Source organism: Miscanthus floridulus, chromosome 15 (genome assembly GCF_019320115.1).
Source record: "Miscanthus floridulus cultivar M001 chromosome 15, ASM1932011v1, whole genome shotgun sequence".
In the NCBI taxonomy this organism is placed as follows: Eukaryota; Viridiplantae; Streptophyta; class Magnoliopsida; order Poales; family Poaceae; genus Miscanthus; species Miscanthus floridulus.
The window spans coordinates 2,907,062-2,923,926 of record NC_089594.1 but is presented as its reverse complement, the minus strand read 5'-3'; the positions used below and the strand labels follow the sequence as shown (position 1 = coordinate 2,923,926).

The 16,865-nt window shown below is 43.2% G+C and overlaps 1 protein-coding gene, 1 long non-coding RNA gene and 1 pseudogene across 2 annotated transcripts; 1 reads left to right on the top strand and 2 right to left on the bottom strand.

Moving 5' to 3' along the window:
- Positions 1–7,612: 7,612 nt before the first annotated feature.
- LOC136506415 (uncharacterized) lies at positions 7,613–10,237 on the bottom strand. The gene is made up of 5 exons (XR_010771587.1): positions 9,939–10,237; positions 9,189–9,363; positions 8,942–9,065; positions 8,782–8,848; positions 7,613–8,472 (listed from the first exon to the last, which is right to left on the bottom strand). It is a non-coding gene; the product is annotated as an uncharacterized lncRNA (long non-coding RNA).
- A 1,239-nt stretch (positions 10,238–11,476) lies between these two features.
- LOC136506766 (L-type lectin-domain containing receptor kinase SIT2-like) lies at positions 11,477–13,529 on the top strand (annotated as a pseudogene).
- A 1,300-nt stretch (positions 13,530–14,829) lies between these two features.
- LOC136506470 (SWR1 complex subunit 6-like) lies at positions 14,830–16,130 on the bottom strand. Its single transcript, XM_066501399.1, has 4 exons — positions 15,919–16,130; positions 15,657–15,759; positions 15,123–15,226; positions 14,830–15,033 (listed from the first exon to the last, which is right to left on the bottom strand). Exons 1-4 carry the CDS (start codon positions 16,027–16,029, stop codon positions 14,830–14,832), a joined length of 522 nt encoding a protein of 173 aa, XP_066357496.1. The 5' UTR covers positions 16,030–16,130.
- Positions 16,131–16,865: the final 735 nt, after the last annotated feature.

Genomic DNA, 16,865 nt, shown 5'->3' with positions numbered 1-16,865 from the left:
ATTTGTATATAAATTACCCACACTTGTCATTATGAAAAGTAATTTAAAATAACCCCCTAAGTTTGTATCTAAATTACCACTTTGCCATTATGAAACATAATTCATAATAAACCCCTCACATTGCATCTACATTATCCCACCTCTCAAAACTATATGTAAATGCTAATATATTCTATTACAAAAAAAATCAATATCCATAAAGTACGAGACATATATATTTCTAAATTATAAACTTCCACAATTGTGAAAGTATACTATTAATAATTAGAGGCCCGAATGGAGGCATCATGTTAACTCCAACCAGACACGCTAGGAAAAAAGATAAACCCTAAAATTTCTCACAATAATCAGAAAGATCCGGCCTTTAATTTGGTAGACTCTAATCATCGTCTTCGATAATAGGCCATTGGATCTATTGTAATTTTGTAAAAAATTATGCACCTCTGGCATTAGAAAAATACATAAAGTAACTCCTAATTTTACATCTAAATTACCCGATGTTGCCATTACAAAAGATCATTTAAGATAACCCCTAAATTTGTATCTAAATTACCCCCACACTTGTCATTATGAAAAGTAATTCAAAATTGTTGGGGGGGGGGGGGGGCGCCCTTGGCGCGCCGCGTCGTCCTAGCCCTCATCCAGAGACTAAACCCTCGACCGCCTCCTTTCCCCCACACTCAAGAGAGCAACCAATGCGGCAATTGTCTCGCACGGCCTGAATACTGCCTCCGGCAAAACCTGCAGATTGAGCATCGCCCGTGAGGATGCCTAGGTGAAAGGAGGTCACCACGAAGCTAGCTCCGTTGTGTCGTGGGACACAAGATGGAAGATGGTGGTCCCACGGATGGAGCCCTCGACAGCATCAGGAGAGTAGTTTGGGGGAACACGTGGATTGCCCGTGGTGCCCCTACGTCCTTGTAATATAAAGCCCGGCACAACAAGGGCAAAGTGTAAATTCACGAAGCCACTGGGTGTGCCCTATAAATACTCGATCGTTGGCGCTGTAATGGACGATGAATTAATGGTCATTTACTCCTGAATTTATTATTGTTTCTCTCGGTCCCCCTTTGTCCAACCTTCGCTTTATTTCTCCTGTGGGGCCTCCTTGGCTTCCGCCGCACCATCCTTTAGCGAGGGTAGGAGACCAAGCAAATCCCTACAGTTGGCAGTTGGCGCCATCCGTGGGGACCCCACCGTACCACACACAACCTACCTACAATGACATGGGAGACGCGGAGGACCCAGAGAAAGGCACATCATGTTGGCTGTAAAGGCACAACATGTTGATCCAAGGATATAAAACAAATCTTATTGTGATGCATCATCTAAATGCAGTCTCACTTTCATCTTTTTTGAACTGATGTCTCTTTTTTATCTTAGGCTAGTAAAATTGAACTATGGAGAGCCATGGCTCATGCTTCGCAATCTCATTTTATCTTACGCTAGTAAATTTCAGCATGTTTTAATACAAGATAGCTTGCTCTACTTGTTACTATCTAGTCTATTCGAGTTGTTAGCAGTCTAGTTGCCATCTTTGATTTATTGGATTACTTTAATAATATTACGATGTTCTCATATTTCATACAGTATAAGTAAAGCTCAAACAGGAATTTATAGTAAGAAAGATTATAATATGCCTTGTTCTATGTAGTCTTGCCACTCTGCCATGGTCCAAGCATTAGCACAGCCTTTGAAGAAATATTTTACCATACGCCGATTAATGGGGATATTTACATACCAATTCACATATTTACCCAAGTCATCAAGCTCACATTTGATTCATCAAGAAAAATTGCACATATTTCGAAACAAAAGAGGTAATTTTAATGCCCCTGCTACTTTGCGGCTTTCACGAACCAGCACCCAGCAGAGCTGAACCAAAGGTAAATGCGGTTCCCAGTCGGTGAAAGCCAACAGCAGCCGTCCCATTGCTAGTGAACGGCATCCAGGCATGAATGAAACTCGAAAAGAAACCTTCCAGGCCAAAGCGATAAACAATTTTCTTCTGCATTCAGCCTCAGACACTGCATTGCACCGCTACCGCACTGAACTGAACCTGGTAAACTGTTCAGGATCAGCGTCTGATGGGCCGTGCGGAGTGCACTAACAGACCTGTCGATGGGCCTGGCGTTCGTGCACGGCTGAAGAATGAGGAACAGGGCCCCCAGCAAGAAGTGCATATTTGTTTTTTTTCTTTTAGATAATGAGAAGTGCATGTTTGTTGAAGAACACTCTTGGTTGAACGAACAGAGAGCACTTGTGTCAGGACTCAGGAGATTACACTTTGGGTTGGAGCTTCAAGGCTGATGGAGGAGAAGCAAGAGCGCTCTCAACACACACCGCACTGTCACTCGAGACTGTCCAACAGCTTGCGTGCGGCGCAAACACGCACTTGTCCACGCAGCAGCAACAACAGGAGGGTAAGGACGTTTATGCGATTCTTTTGCCAACGCTTGGAATTATTGTTGCCATGCATATTGGTTTCCGCTGCTCTTTTCAAGCTCCATAATATGAAGAGGTGCGCGGTCAATACTGAATCTACAACCGAAAGAACTTGAGTGATGTGCTGCGGCATGCTCTGCATATATACACCAGAGGGCAAAAATGTAGCAAGTATTTAGGTTTTTCCAGAGCAGCATATTGTTTCATGTCTGGGTCCGACCTTTCAGAATTCTGTAAGTAGGTTTTGGTCAACTTTCATGCTTTCCTGATGATTACTCGGGGACATCTAAGAGCCGCTTGCAATTATTAGCACAGTCTAGTAGTCGATGTTTGGTTTTACAATTAAAGTTTTCTAAATTCTATGAACATGTTTTCTGTTAATTAAGACTTGCCACTCTGCTTAGAGGCTCTGCATTAGCATCTGACTAGTACCCTTACCAATCGCACTATCATGTCTCTGTCTTCTCCTTACTGGATTGCATGCAATACACCGATGGGACAATCGACAACAAAGCATATCCTACTAATAAAAGCACAGATGAAGCATCCTTAGGTACTAGATAGACATCAAATGTAGCTTGTACACATCCAGTCGATCAAGCCAAAAACGGCTTCACCTGAGCGCGCAGCGTGCACATCACGGCCCGTTCGCTTGGCTGATAAGCCATGGCTAAAAGTACCGTTGGTTGATTTGTTGTGAGAGAAAAATACTATTCCGACTAAAAAACAAACTGAAAAGTACGGATTATAAGACAAGCGAACAGGGCTGACGTTCCTGGTGGAGGGCGTTGGGGACCACTTGGGGAGCTGCAGTCCCTGGACGAACCTCCACCTGACATGCCACTCTGCTGAAAGGCTCACATAACATGTACTGATTCACATTCGGTCAACGTCAAATTCATCAGGAAAAACTAACAATTTATTTCAGAAATATTGAAACAAAGAATTACTATACTATAGCCAGATACAGGACTTTTCTGCTTCCTCGACTTCAACAGAGGGACTGGGTGGCTCACTGAACTGCAGATTTTTAGTATCCATCCATGCGTCGAGACTCTAGAGTAACAAAATGGTTTCTATTCTACCTCCAACAGAGTGGATAATATATATATACATAACGAGCAGATACTATGATCAAAGCACAGGTAGGCTACGTCTCTCAGTGTCAGTCAGTGACAGCCCAGAAGGATGAAGCCACAAATTTCAGGCAGCGAGTACCAAATTGGGAAGAGCATTGGTCCGGACCGCCATTTTGGTTCCAATATAGGAAAAGTGTCTATTCATCTCTTCTGGGATCCACCAATCAATATAATGCGGTCACCGCGATTCTGAAAATGGTCATGTGACTTTTTTTTATTAGCAATATGTTGCCCATGGCCTTCCACATCGATCAGTCACCACGATTGATGTGGCAAACCCCTAGCATTCGATCATTCAGTTAGAAACACCAGTTTAACAAAGTTGGGTAACCGGCCAGAGCTGCAGTCAAGTAAAGAAAGCTTGACCGGGTACCAGTCTCCGGCCGGCCCCATACATAATTCAATTGTGTGGATTATTGCGGATACGACATACAGTATTAGCTTTCCATCATTATCCTTGCTTTAGTTTATAGCTACTAGTCCATCACGCGCGCCCTCGCGCGCGTCGGTAGTCAGTTGGAACTGCAATCGCAGATCTAAACATGTCTATATATTTTTTCAAGATCAGAGCATGGAATCAATGGGACAATAAACAATGAAGGCCGCTGCATATAGCGTTTTTAACAATTCAGGTTTATTTAGCAGAGGCTAACTGGAAAACAGACCCATGATCATAGCAATTGGTATGTATCTCGTAAACTTGTGGTAGCAAAATATGAAGCAAGGCTGTTGTAGTTGTACTACTAGAACAAAAAAAATTACTTTCTTTGTTATAAGGAAGTTTTTGTCATGCTTGTCCTAAAAAGACAATTGAACGATGCAAATTGATTCTGCTAGCATGGACGAAAACTTTCTTATAATAAAGTGCGAGCGCCCATGACGAAAACAATATAACAACGCTACCGTGGACGAAAACTTTCTTATAACAAAGTGCACGCGACCGTGGACGAAGCAAGGGTGTCGTAGTTGGACTACTGGAACCAAAAAATTATTTTTAATTTAAACAGTTGGACAAGCCACACACATGTCTACACTATTCTGAAAGTGCTATTCTACTCATCGATACCGTGGCTACAGACTTGTCATATAAAGATAGGTACCATGAAAGCCACAAACTGAAACTATACACAAGGGTACTATCCTACTGATTTGCATAGTAGGTAATCAGGTACAACAAATAGATTTTAGGCTTAGTAACTATGCTTAAGCGTGAGAAGTAAACTGATGGTCTTTCCTGCAATAAAAAATAGGAAAACAATTCCTACTGTAAATAGATACCAACCCAACTGCAAACCTGTAACTAAAGCAGCTTAAGCGTGTTGCAGAATATAAATTTGCCTATAGCAGCCTACATAATATTTCCTCAATGAATCATTTAATGGGTAGCTGATCCACATGAACTCATTTAATGGAATAGAAATTTGCTTATAGCAGTCTATAAAAGCAAATGAACTCACCAGTTCACTTTCCAATCTAGCTGATCCACAGGACCTTAGTTCCGGCTGTTTCAGACCTGCAAGAAAGTGGATTCTGCAAGAAAGTGGACAGAGATGGATAGAAATAGATACATCATTGGCTATGGGGTGTGGTCAGTAATAGAACAGCCAACAAATCATGTGAAGACATCACTGACAATGGACCTATGCTCAATGACAAACGCACAGAATGTAGCGAGTAACGAAAACGAAACAACACATGCAAAAGCGAATTGGTAAGATATAATGACATTGTCATCACAAAACTAATGCAAATAACAAGGCTTATAGAAGATTGAAAGAACTAATCATCATCGCACAATTCCATTGTCTCCGTCTAAAAAAAGTTCATCATCCCACAACCCCAAAAGCTCAGTAAATAACATGGAGAATGAAACAACTAATCATCATTGTACAATTTAGGATATCGGTTCTGCACATGGTCTGTGCATTTGAAAACAGTAAAGTGGCAAAAGCCGACGGCCTCTTAGGGGTGGGGCCAAGATCCTCGCAGTGAGGAAGGAGCTGAGGGAAGGGCGCCATGCACAACAGGCCAGATGCACCGGTGTGGGGCTCCTCCAGTGATGAAGGCCGGCGAGCCAGATCCACACATTTGCCCGGGCCTAGCGTTTGCAAGGAGAGCACGCACTGGAGAAAAAGGTCTTTCCCAGCGCACGCAGCGCAGAGAGCTCACTCATGCCACAATGAAGAGGAAGGAAGGGAAGCCTCATACCCAGTATTATACATAGGTCCAGTGAGGAGACAGACCGAAAAGCGTAAATTTTGGCCACACACCAAAAGAGCACAGTAGTCACCTAGGTGGCTTAATGGAAGGGTGCAGATTCGGTAGGCCTGGACCTGAACGTAGCAACGAACAGACGTTATATAGGTATAAAACAAGATGGTAATGATGCTCTTAAGTATAAGAAACCAGGAAGTATCCATGTAACGATCCTGCAATTCTATTGATTGAACTTCAGCACATAAAATTCAGATGCGTTCTAGACTCTAGAAAGTACATATACATCTGTGCATGGTACCTCAATTCTGGAAAGATCAAAACAGCAATAAATGATCATGTAAGAGAAAAAAAATACACATCACACACTACCGTCAGAGTTTCCATTTAAAATCAACTATTGGCATCATTTAGGTTTCAGTAACTAATTTAAAAGCAAGCCATTCAGGTATGGCAAGGTTTGAACACAGAGGGCTTTGAAAATAATGGCATCACAGATGGACTGATGGGAAAAAATAATATTATATTTAAACTCCAGAATGTGTATAAAGAATCTTTTTGCTTCTTAGCAATAAAAAATCTTAATTCTAAACACGGAGCAGACACACCATGCACATAAAAAGCCATCTCAGTAATTAATTTTGGGAAAATACTAATAGTTCGCTTGGTGAAATAAACCAGTGAACAATCAACAATAACGATATTGCTCCACGGCATACAATTTTAATATTTATGTTGAAAAAGTGGCAGGTCAAGCTGAAGACATTCAGCCATGACAGTTTGAAGACAAGGAGATGAAAATCATCATGGACTAAATAAGAATTAGGCACCTTCAGTAACACATGAGATAGAAAAGGTAATAAGCATCCTGTATAAACCAATCACATGGATTAAGATGGTAGCTGCAGTCCTGTACTCACCGATGCAAAGTGACTAAGGCCCTAAACAAAGTCCTAAAGTCACCTATTTCCTGGAGATATCCTAGGAAGATCATGTTGGATAGCACACTCCAAGAACCCATATGCCTTGAGAAATATTTCAACAGAAGCTCATCTGTTCTCCGAAAAGTGGATGGAATTGACAAGAGTTTAATTAGCATAATGCGAATGACAAAAACCACAGCCGTTGATATCGGTAAATGCAAATCTGCATACCTGTAAATGTACCTATGCATAATTGCAAATATTGTTCATCTAATTCTTCTCATACCTACTACGAAATTGAAAAATCAGCAACGTAGAGCCGATAGAGAATTTGCTCTCCTTTAATATCAGCATGTTATATGCGTATGTTGAATTCTCTTGTACACAGGCTCATGAATTTTCTGTTGACCAGAAGATCTAACTATTAGAAAAGGTATGTCTTTTCTATATTCTACGAAGCATGAAAGGCTAGAGCTATGAAAGCAAATTACAATGTTGCCATCCATCACCACCCTTTGATTAACATTTTCAAGCAACCTGGCCTGTATCAATATTGTGGGGACAATAAATTTCATTGGTAGTTAATTCAAAGAAAAAGGGGAAAAGCAGACACATAAATACCTTGCTGACTTAACTGAACAAAGATGAGGCCTAATAATATATTAACAATTCCTATTCGCTCATGATAATTAGACATGTACACACATGATGCAATCATTAGTTGGCTATTGCAAGCTCTATGAGTGCAGAATAGCTATTTAGAATGGCTAGATATATAGTACCTATAAACATGGAATTCCGTTCACTTTACGAGCATGGAATTTACTCATGACAATTAGCTATCCATATAATTTTGTATGCATTAAGTAAATATAAAATTGCTGTAAAAATTATCACTACAGGTAAGACAAATGTTTATAAAATATCAAAGCAATTTTATAAACATATTAGTAATTTATGACGCAGGGCATATGCTCAGACTTAAATAATTTGTTCAGACTTAAATAAATGGTTTTATTTATATCATTAGCAAGGGCAACTAATATCATTAGTAATTTAACTTGCGACATATTAAACTCATATCATTAGCAAGGGCATATGCTCAGACTTAAATAAATAAAACAGCACCATAGTCACACACTTATAATCCAGAAGAGGCACATAGAATAATTTTATTTCCAGGTAGGCAGTGATTAACTATTTTGGCAAACTTTTTTGCACAAGACAGTGTGCCTGTTGTGAACTGTACATAATTTGTTCAAACATTAGCAGATGGAAATATTAGTGGCTGCAATATTTGGCTCTCAGCTAATAATATGGTGCTTCAGAATTCTGTGGAATGCCAAAAATGCTCTATAAATATTAAGAACTATTTAAAAGAATTAAAATATGGCCATACATTTTGAAGTTGATGCTGTAAGACACAAGGAAATGAAGGACTATTTCACAGTTATGATCCCCTTAACCTATCAAAAAGTCTTGTCTCTATCACAAGACTGGTATAATATAAGAGCATTGTCTTATATACTGACTGAAATAAGAAAGAAGCACTATTTTTTTTAATTCTGCAAAAAAAACTAGAATGCAGAAATATTGTTGGCCTTTTACTTTTTGTACATCATCACTAATCCACAGGCAGAGCACATATGGCAAGATGCAGCACCTGATTACTCGAGGTGGTGCCTACTGGCCAGTGTATCCATGTAGACATCTCATCAATCATCTTGAAGGCATTTCCCCAAATGCTGTACCTGCAGAACACATGTCAGTATCTGTGAAACACATTAAGAGCTGAGGAGGCACCAGCAATGAACCAGCACACTAATGGACTCATTCAGCACGTGCTTTGATTTATGTTCGAATCATAAATTGTATGTAACCTTTATTGAAATTGGAAAGCACAGAGAAGATAAACCATCTTACAAAACACATGTTGTCCGTACACGTCTACCCAGAATACACAGTTAATCTAAGAGATGCGTAGTTAATATAAGAGGAAACAAACAACGGCACAGACAACAGCATTAAACAAATATTTCAGGAGACATGAAGTCACTAACCAATCCTGAGAGGCCCTGGGGAGCGATGCATGCAAAGAAATTCAGATCGAGATGATCACATTCAGACCTGTAAAGACCAACAACTGTAAGCAATCTGATGGCAAACACACATCACTAGATACTACATGGGAAATCTAAACGAATAAGAACAAACATATACCTGTCAAATTTAGGGAGCACTACAGATACCTCACCCCGGCATATGAAACAAATTTAGGGATTTTAGTCACACCTTTCGGGCCCTCATAGTATACACTTGCAACAATGAAGATCAATTTCGAGACCTGTGAAACCAAGCTTAAATCAGCTAATTGGAATCTAAAACTCTCAAACTTGTAAGACCTGTCTTGTATGAATGCTTGTGGCATAGTAGTCAAAATTCACATAAAAGGAAGCACTACAGATACCTCAGTCTAATCTGTTGCATTACTCTGTAGTCTGCAGTACTAAATAAATATAGACAACAAAACTATCTTGAGCATGTAGCGCTTCTGGGTAGTTGACTGAAGAATCAATGGCAACAGCAGCACCAAGGCTGGGCCCGACTAACACCATAGGCCTTTTGATGTATGATTTCCAGAACTACACAAACAAGATAAGTTGTAAGGGTCACATCACTGTAACCAAGAAAATAACAGATCAATGTAACCATTAGATAGTAGCATCGGTTCACGACAACTCGACAAGAACTGCCTAGCCTTAATTGGCTGGACTGTTAGGCATAGGGAGGAGCAGTGGGTGTGCTGTTCATATTGTCTGGTACGTTGTCTTTTAACGAAATGATAAGCAGCTCTCGTAGGTGTTCGAGAAAAAAACACAGAAGTGGAAAATAAACCGAACACTATTGTAGCAACTCAGGAGAAAGTTGTTAATTTTATAGCATGCCTGGCAAGGACGGCGGTTCAGCTATTCTTATGCTAAGTAAGCTGTTACTGTCATGGTAAGTAAGTTTTTGAAATCAGCTACTATAACGCTCTAATGTTATAAGCAAGTTGTTCCAATCAGGTACTATCAGTACTCGAGTAGCATTCTAGCGTCTGCCATATTAGAAGCAGGAAATTAGGTGACCACAAGGAAAAGGACACACAATGTGGCAATTAGCAAAAGGTACAGATAAGCGAAAGAGGACGAATAGGGAGAGCAGCGGCGTTGGGTACCAGCGATGGCGTGTAAGCGGTAACCCTAGCGCTCCCGCGCGGGTCGCTGTCGACGACCGAGGCGGACGGAGGGGCCCAGAAGGCGACGGATCCGGCCAACCAGGCGACAGATCCGGCCACCCAGCAGGCGGATCCTGTGGAGACGGGGAGTGCTCGCGCTGGATCCGGCTGCTCGCCGCAGATCCACCGCCTCTGTTGGCTGCGCGAGGTCGACGCCGTGCTCAAGCCTCAGATCGCCCGCCAGGATTGGCCCCGCGAGCGGCCGCTCCAGATCCACCGCTGAGGTAGCTGACGTGACCTCCCCGTCGTCATGCACGCCCACCACGGAGGCTCCTCCGGCGCATCAGGGCGTCCGCTGGCTCGCCGCGCGGCCGTGGGGATGACCAGCGACGGAGGGGCGAAACCCTAGGCCGTGTGACCCGACGCGTTGCGTCGCGAGGAGGAAGCGGCGTGGTGGTGGTGGTGGTGGTGGTGGAGGAGGAGGAGGAGGAGGAGGAGGAGGAGGAGGAGGCTAAGGAGGAGGGAGGGTGCCGCCGCGCGGAGGGCGGGCCACCGCCGAGGCCGTCCCGCGCCGTCGCCTGAGCCGCTCCGCGAGTCGGGAGCGAGGGAGGGAGAGAGAGAGAGAGAGAGAGCGAGCGGCGAGGAGGAGTGCGTCGGGCCGTCGAGGGTTTCACAGCGGGCGGGGCGTACTGTAGCGAAAAGGTGGAGCCAACAGGGGCCGTTGATGGGAGAATCGGACGGGCAGCGGGAATTCGGCCGACGTGGCCACGCTGGTTGGCGGCCAAAGCTTCCCGGTTTGATAATAAGAGATATGCATGCTCACCAGGTCAAGCTTTACTTGTTTTCAGACTCTCGGTCGATATTGTGGAGAAGAGGACAAAGCAGCTTTGGGCTGTATTTAAATTCAGGGGCTAAAGTTTAGAGGTGTCACATCGGGTGTCACATGGGGTGCTACAGTGCTACATGAGTGTTCGGATAGTAATAATAAAATAAATTACACAAGTCCTCAGTAATCCACGAGACGAATTTATTAAGCCTAATTAATCCGTCATTAGCGCATGTTTACTGTAGCACAACATTGTCGAATCATGGACTAATTAGGCTTAAAAAATTCGTCTCGTAAATTAGTTATTTTTTTAGTCTATATTTAATACTCCATACATATGTCAAACATCCGATGTGATAGGGGCTAAAGTTTAGGCGGGGAAAATAAACACAGCCTGGTTTGCCTCGCCTGTCTAGCTAACTAGCGTGGGTGCCCACGCTTCGCGTGGGAACTGGGAAGTAGGGCGGAAAAAAAGGGAAAAAAGATGAAACGGGTGTGTACTGTTCCATAACAGGCATGTACTATTCTGTATTGGGTTTATACTGTTCCTTATCGGGTTGTACTGTTTCCTTATTGTGTTGGCACTGTTTAGAGCGGATCCGGTACCCGGTACTGTTGATCTACAGGGAAATGAGTCTTGTGGAGCGCCGGAGTGAAATGACACACATTTAAAGTTTTATATATATATATATATATATATATATATATAGATATGCATCATCCTTGCTTGCTGCATCTGCAGCATCTCTTCATCCCCGTGCTCCTGCTGCTGCTGCTGCTATCTGCCTCTTCCACTGGCGCCTCCGTTGGTGATGGTGAGTTCACCTTCGATGGTTTCTTCGGTAACGACCTAACCATGGATGGTGAAGCCTCAATCTCTGATGGCCTTCTGAGGCTAACCAGCGGACAGAACCAGTCGCAAGGTCATGCTTTCTACACTTACCCTCTCAATTTCACAACTACTGGTTTTGGTGTCCCAACAAGCTCCTCGTCTGTTCCATCCTTCTCCACAACGTTTGTCTTCGCCATCATCCCACAGTACCGTGACTTGAGTAGCCATGGTCTTGCCTTTGTGCTTTCTTCCACCAAGAAGTTGTTTAGTGCCTTGCCTGGCCAGTTCCTGGGCCTTCTCAATAAGTGGAATTATGGCAACTTTTCAAACCATCTTCTTGCTATTGAGATCGATACCATAATGAACACCGAGTTCAGAGACATCGACGACAACCACATCGGGATCGACATCAACGACCTGAATTCCGTTGCCTCGCGAGTGCAGGTTACTACGCCTCTGATGGGATCTTTTGCAATGTGTCCCTCGCCGGTACAAAACCACTGCAGGTGTGTGTGGACTACGACAGCAAGCACACCATGCTAAATGTCACAATAGCGCCTTACCAGCGGTTTTCTGCTAAACCTATCAGGCCACTCCTCTCGGTTACATACAATCTTTCCACCATTTTGCCAAATGCAGCAGTGTACGCAGGGTTCTCCTCTGCGACTGGTGTAATTAAGAACTCCAAGCATTACATTCTCGGCTGGAGCTTCAATCTCAACGGAGAAGCTGCAGCACTCAACTACTCTGCCTTACCTCTCAAGGCTATCCTCCCACTCGTGATCACCAACACAGCTACAAAACTTTAATATGCAAAGTTCTCTTACCAGCTGTTGCAATGTCCATATTAGTTTCTGCCGTTCTTGTTAAGGTCTACATGAAGAGGCAATTACATGCAAGGAAAACTGAACTAGAATGGCAGAGGGAGTATGGGCCTCCGTCTTTCACCTACAAAGATCTGTTGGCTGCCACCAATGGATTTAAGGACAAGATGCTTCTTGGAAGAGGAGGCTTTGGGAGTGTCTACAAAGGAGTACTGCCCGTCTCCAAGCAGATAGTTGCTATTAAGCGGATGTCGCCAGATTCAAAGCAAGGGATGAAGGAGTTCATGGCTGAGATCGTCATCCTTGGTCATCTTCGTCACCGTAACCTTATGCAGCTGCTCGGCTATTGCCGCCATAAACAACTACTCCTTTTGGTCTATGACTATATGCCCAATGGAAGCCTTGATTGCTACTTGCATACTCAAGATCACAGCACCACCAATCTATGCTGGGCTCAAAGGTTCCACATCATCAAAGGTATTGCATCTAGTCTATTCTACCTCTATGAAGACTGGGAGCAGGTCATCATCCACCGGGACGTCAAAACCAGTAATGCCCTCCTTGACGGTGAGATGAATGCAAGATTGGGTGATTTTGGCCTCGCAAGATCGCATGATCATGGAGCTGATGCTCACACCACACGTGTGGCAGGTACATGGGGTTACATTGCACCTGAGAGGGCCCGGCTTGGCAAGGCCACCAAAGCAACTGATGTATTTGCCATTGGTGTGTTGATGATGGAGGTCGCTTGTGGAAAACGACCAATCTGGGTGAACAACCATGGAGAGCCCCTTGCACTGGGCGATTGGGTGCTTGTGGCATGGCAAAGTGGTTCCATTACCGACGCCATTGATCCAATACTAGATGATTATGTGGAGGAGGAGATAGAGCTGGTCCTGAAGCTTGGCTTGCTCTGTTCACACCCCTTACCAAATGCGAGGCCTTGCATGCGCCTCGTCATGCAGTACCTGCAAAGGGATGCACATCTCCCATCAGACTTGGAGCCCAACAGTTTGCTGAACATTGGTTCCATTCATGATGAAATGCATGATCAGGATGCCATGTCATGTCAAGGAACTGTTATAACTGATCTTTCAAAGGGGAGGTGACACTGTTGTGCCAGTGGGTAATAATCATCTACAATGTGCTCTTGCTTACTGTTGGTACTGCACAACTGCTTATGTGATGTGCTACTCTTTGGTGGAGTTTCAATTAATTTGGAGCATGCACAAAATCCCATGATGTCGTTGACTTACTATGAGCATGTTTCATTTCAAATTATTCAGCTAGCATTGAGGACGTCAATATACTCAATATAATATTAATGGTACTAAGCAAAGTGCAACATAAGAAGGTACAGAATATTGTAAACGTGTATGCTTGCCCTTTTAGAATGTTGAATTTTTTTTATTGAATTTCATGCTTTCTGATGATTGCTCAGGTCATCTAAGAACTTCCATTTGTTAGCAGTTAACTTGTCTATATTTGATTTAGCAAATTACTTTTGATGCTATTAAGATGTGCTCATATTTGTTTCTAGTAAGAAAAAAAATCAATATTATATTATTCCAATAATACTGTGTGCTATTCATATCTGACACTCTGCTACATCGGTCCAGGCATTAGCGTAACATTTGCAGTAATGTCTTTTGCATTTCTTTGCCTTATGCTAATTAATTGGGGGTAGTTAGAATAGATACCAAATCACATCTACTGCATAACTGTAGCTACTTTCAGCTAATTGGGGTATAGTTGCCCACATTTGGTTCACAAAGAAACAATGTCAAATTACTATTCAGATATAGCGAAACAAAGAGCTACTTTCAGCTCAACTACATAACTGCAGCTACTCGCATACCATTTCTGAAAAAAGAAAAATTGATCGGCGTACAAGAGATCTACCTGGCACCTGCAAAAACAGTACACTGCCGAGAAAATGGTTTTCTACCACTTACCTTACCTAGCTACTCCTATACAGAGTACAAAACATACATAGCAAGCATATCCATGTAACAAAATGTGCTTTATTGGCACAGTGAGGCACATTTTGATGGAGCATAAAAAAATCCAAGGAATGATTTCCAAGGATGGAACAAAGGCAGCGGCGGTTATAAATATTATGAGTTCAGGCCAACAATAGCGAATTATGGCAAATCAGGCTAAGCTAAGCATAAACACAGCTACGTACTCGCATAACATTTTCTCACGATATAGTGGCTGACCTACAACTACAACCTAGCAATTTCAACTGCTGCACATAGCAAACAAAACCAGTTTCCTACCACACTTACCTACCCCATCATACAGAGTAGAAAACATACAAAGCAAGCATATCCTACTGATCAAACCACAGATGAACAATCATTAGGGAGTGCACATACATGAAATGTAGCTTATATATCCAGTTGGTCAAGCCACAAATTTGAGGCAGAGTGTATCATTGTGTATGACTTGACAGCGGCAAGAACAGAACCTTGTTCCACACCTCACACATGTGTAGTTTGCAGAACTACCACAGACTGAACAGTAGTGCCATCGAGATGAAGTGCTCGGTGGACCCACAGCAGCTCTCAAATATGTTGGGACATGAGGAGGCAGTGATTCCAGATTTGCCTGTCACAGTTCCAGATGAAAATCTTTTAAGTACCCTCCTTAGAAAATAAACATGACGAGAAAGAAACTTATAGCACAAGGTTACTTACTTCTTGTAAGACATCCATGAAAGATCTTGCCGCCCTCTTCTCCAAAGCTTTTCCTTGCCTTGTCTTGTGTTTCATAATCTTGGACTGCTTCTTTTGCATGAAGACTGTAGAAATGAAATTCGAAAACAAAAGATGGCTTACATCATCGAACTGTAGTTATCAGTGGGTTGAGCATTTGAGTCACCTTATAAATAATTTGTGGGTTGTTTGTTCATGCCAGATTGCCAGACGTGTTGAAGCAAAAGTACGTTTCAAATATTTGCTTCGAAGGATAGTTTTAATTCTTATTTATCAAATCGTTTGCGAGTATTATAGGAAATAAAGAATGTTGTTGTTGTTTTCCTTTGCACAATTGATTTGATGCTGGAAGCTATATCAAAATATGTCATACACAAGAAATCAGTGTTTCAGTACTTGCCGTTTGCAAAGAGTAACATTTCGTCATTGAATTTGTACATACTGTATCTACCTTATCCTTTTTCACATCATGGCATTACTATTACTACAATGAAGATAAATAAGAAAGAAACTGACCAGGGTCTTCCTCATCCGTGGATCCGTATTCATCATCATTAAGATCTACCACCTCAGCACCGGCATTGTCGCTCTCAAGAGCTTCAAGGCGAGCTAAAGCAGCCTGCATGGCATTACAGATATGAAGGTATTCATAACTGGGCAGCAGAACATAAAGGGGAACAATTTCATGAATGAGAGGGAACCGGCTTGGAATAAATTGGAGGAAGAGGGGAAGCAGGACTGCAGGAGCAGTCAGTCGAATCCCCCGTTAGGCCGTTACCTGGGCGCGGTTGTCAGAGCTGGTGAGCGCGGACGCCATGCGTGTGGCCATGCGGCGCGTGCGGGCGCTGGTCCGGCGGAATGGCCCGACGTTCTCCTCCTCCCCGTCCATCTCCGGTCGCCAGCAGCAGCAGGCAGCGGCGGTTGGCCCTTGTGCTGGATGAGCCGGCAAGTGTGGAGCCCGCAGGGGCGTGGGCTCGTGGGATTGAGCTGGCGGCGGCGGTGACTGGTGAGCGGCGTCGGCGGGCGGCGGGCGGCGGGCGATGATTGCTTTCAGATGTTTGAGCTAGTGGGCTAGCCGGATGTTGGGCCAGGCCGTCTGGTTAAGGAGGCTGCCTTCTCGTAGTTTCTGTTTCTTTCAGTCGAGACGAGAAGCAAAGCGATTAACCCCGGCTCCTCTCTTCAGAGTTGCATTGCATTGCATTAACCTAGTAGTAGGACGATTGAAGTAGTTTACACTTTACAGCATCCAGGTCCAGCGTTACAGCTAAAAAATTTGAAAAGAAAAAGAAACTGAGGGACACACATACTGACATACACTGTCCACACTCGCAGAGGCACACCAAGTTCATCTGATCGCCATGTTCAGCAGGCTTCGCTGACCTCAAATAGATACCTCCACTCTTCATCCGCTCCTGTTCGAAAATTAGGTATTTTCATGGTTAATTTAATCTAGAAATATAACATCAGTAAATTCGTGACGGCATATATGTGCATGTGTATATTTCTAATGAACGGTACAGCATGCAGACATGACATACAGGTCGATACAGTAAAAGCGCAAATTACAGTAATCAGAGAGATTAGACTGTACCCAGCGGAGGGTCTCATGCCGAGGGCATCGGAGGCTCAATTCGCACTAGTCGACATAGTGCGTTGCTCGAAGTCGCGGACCACAGTCGATGTAGGACGATGTTCATAGTGCAGTCCCACGAACGGATCACCAGG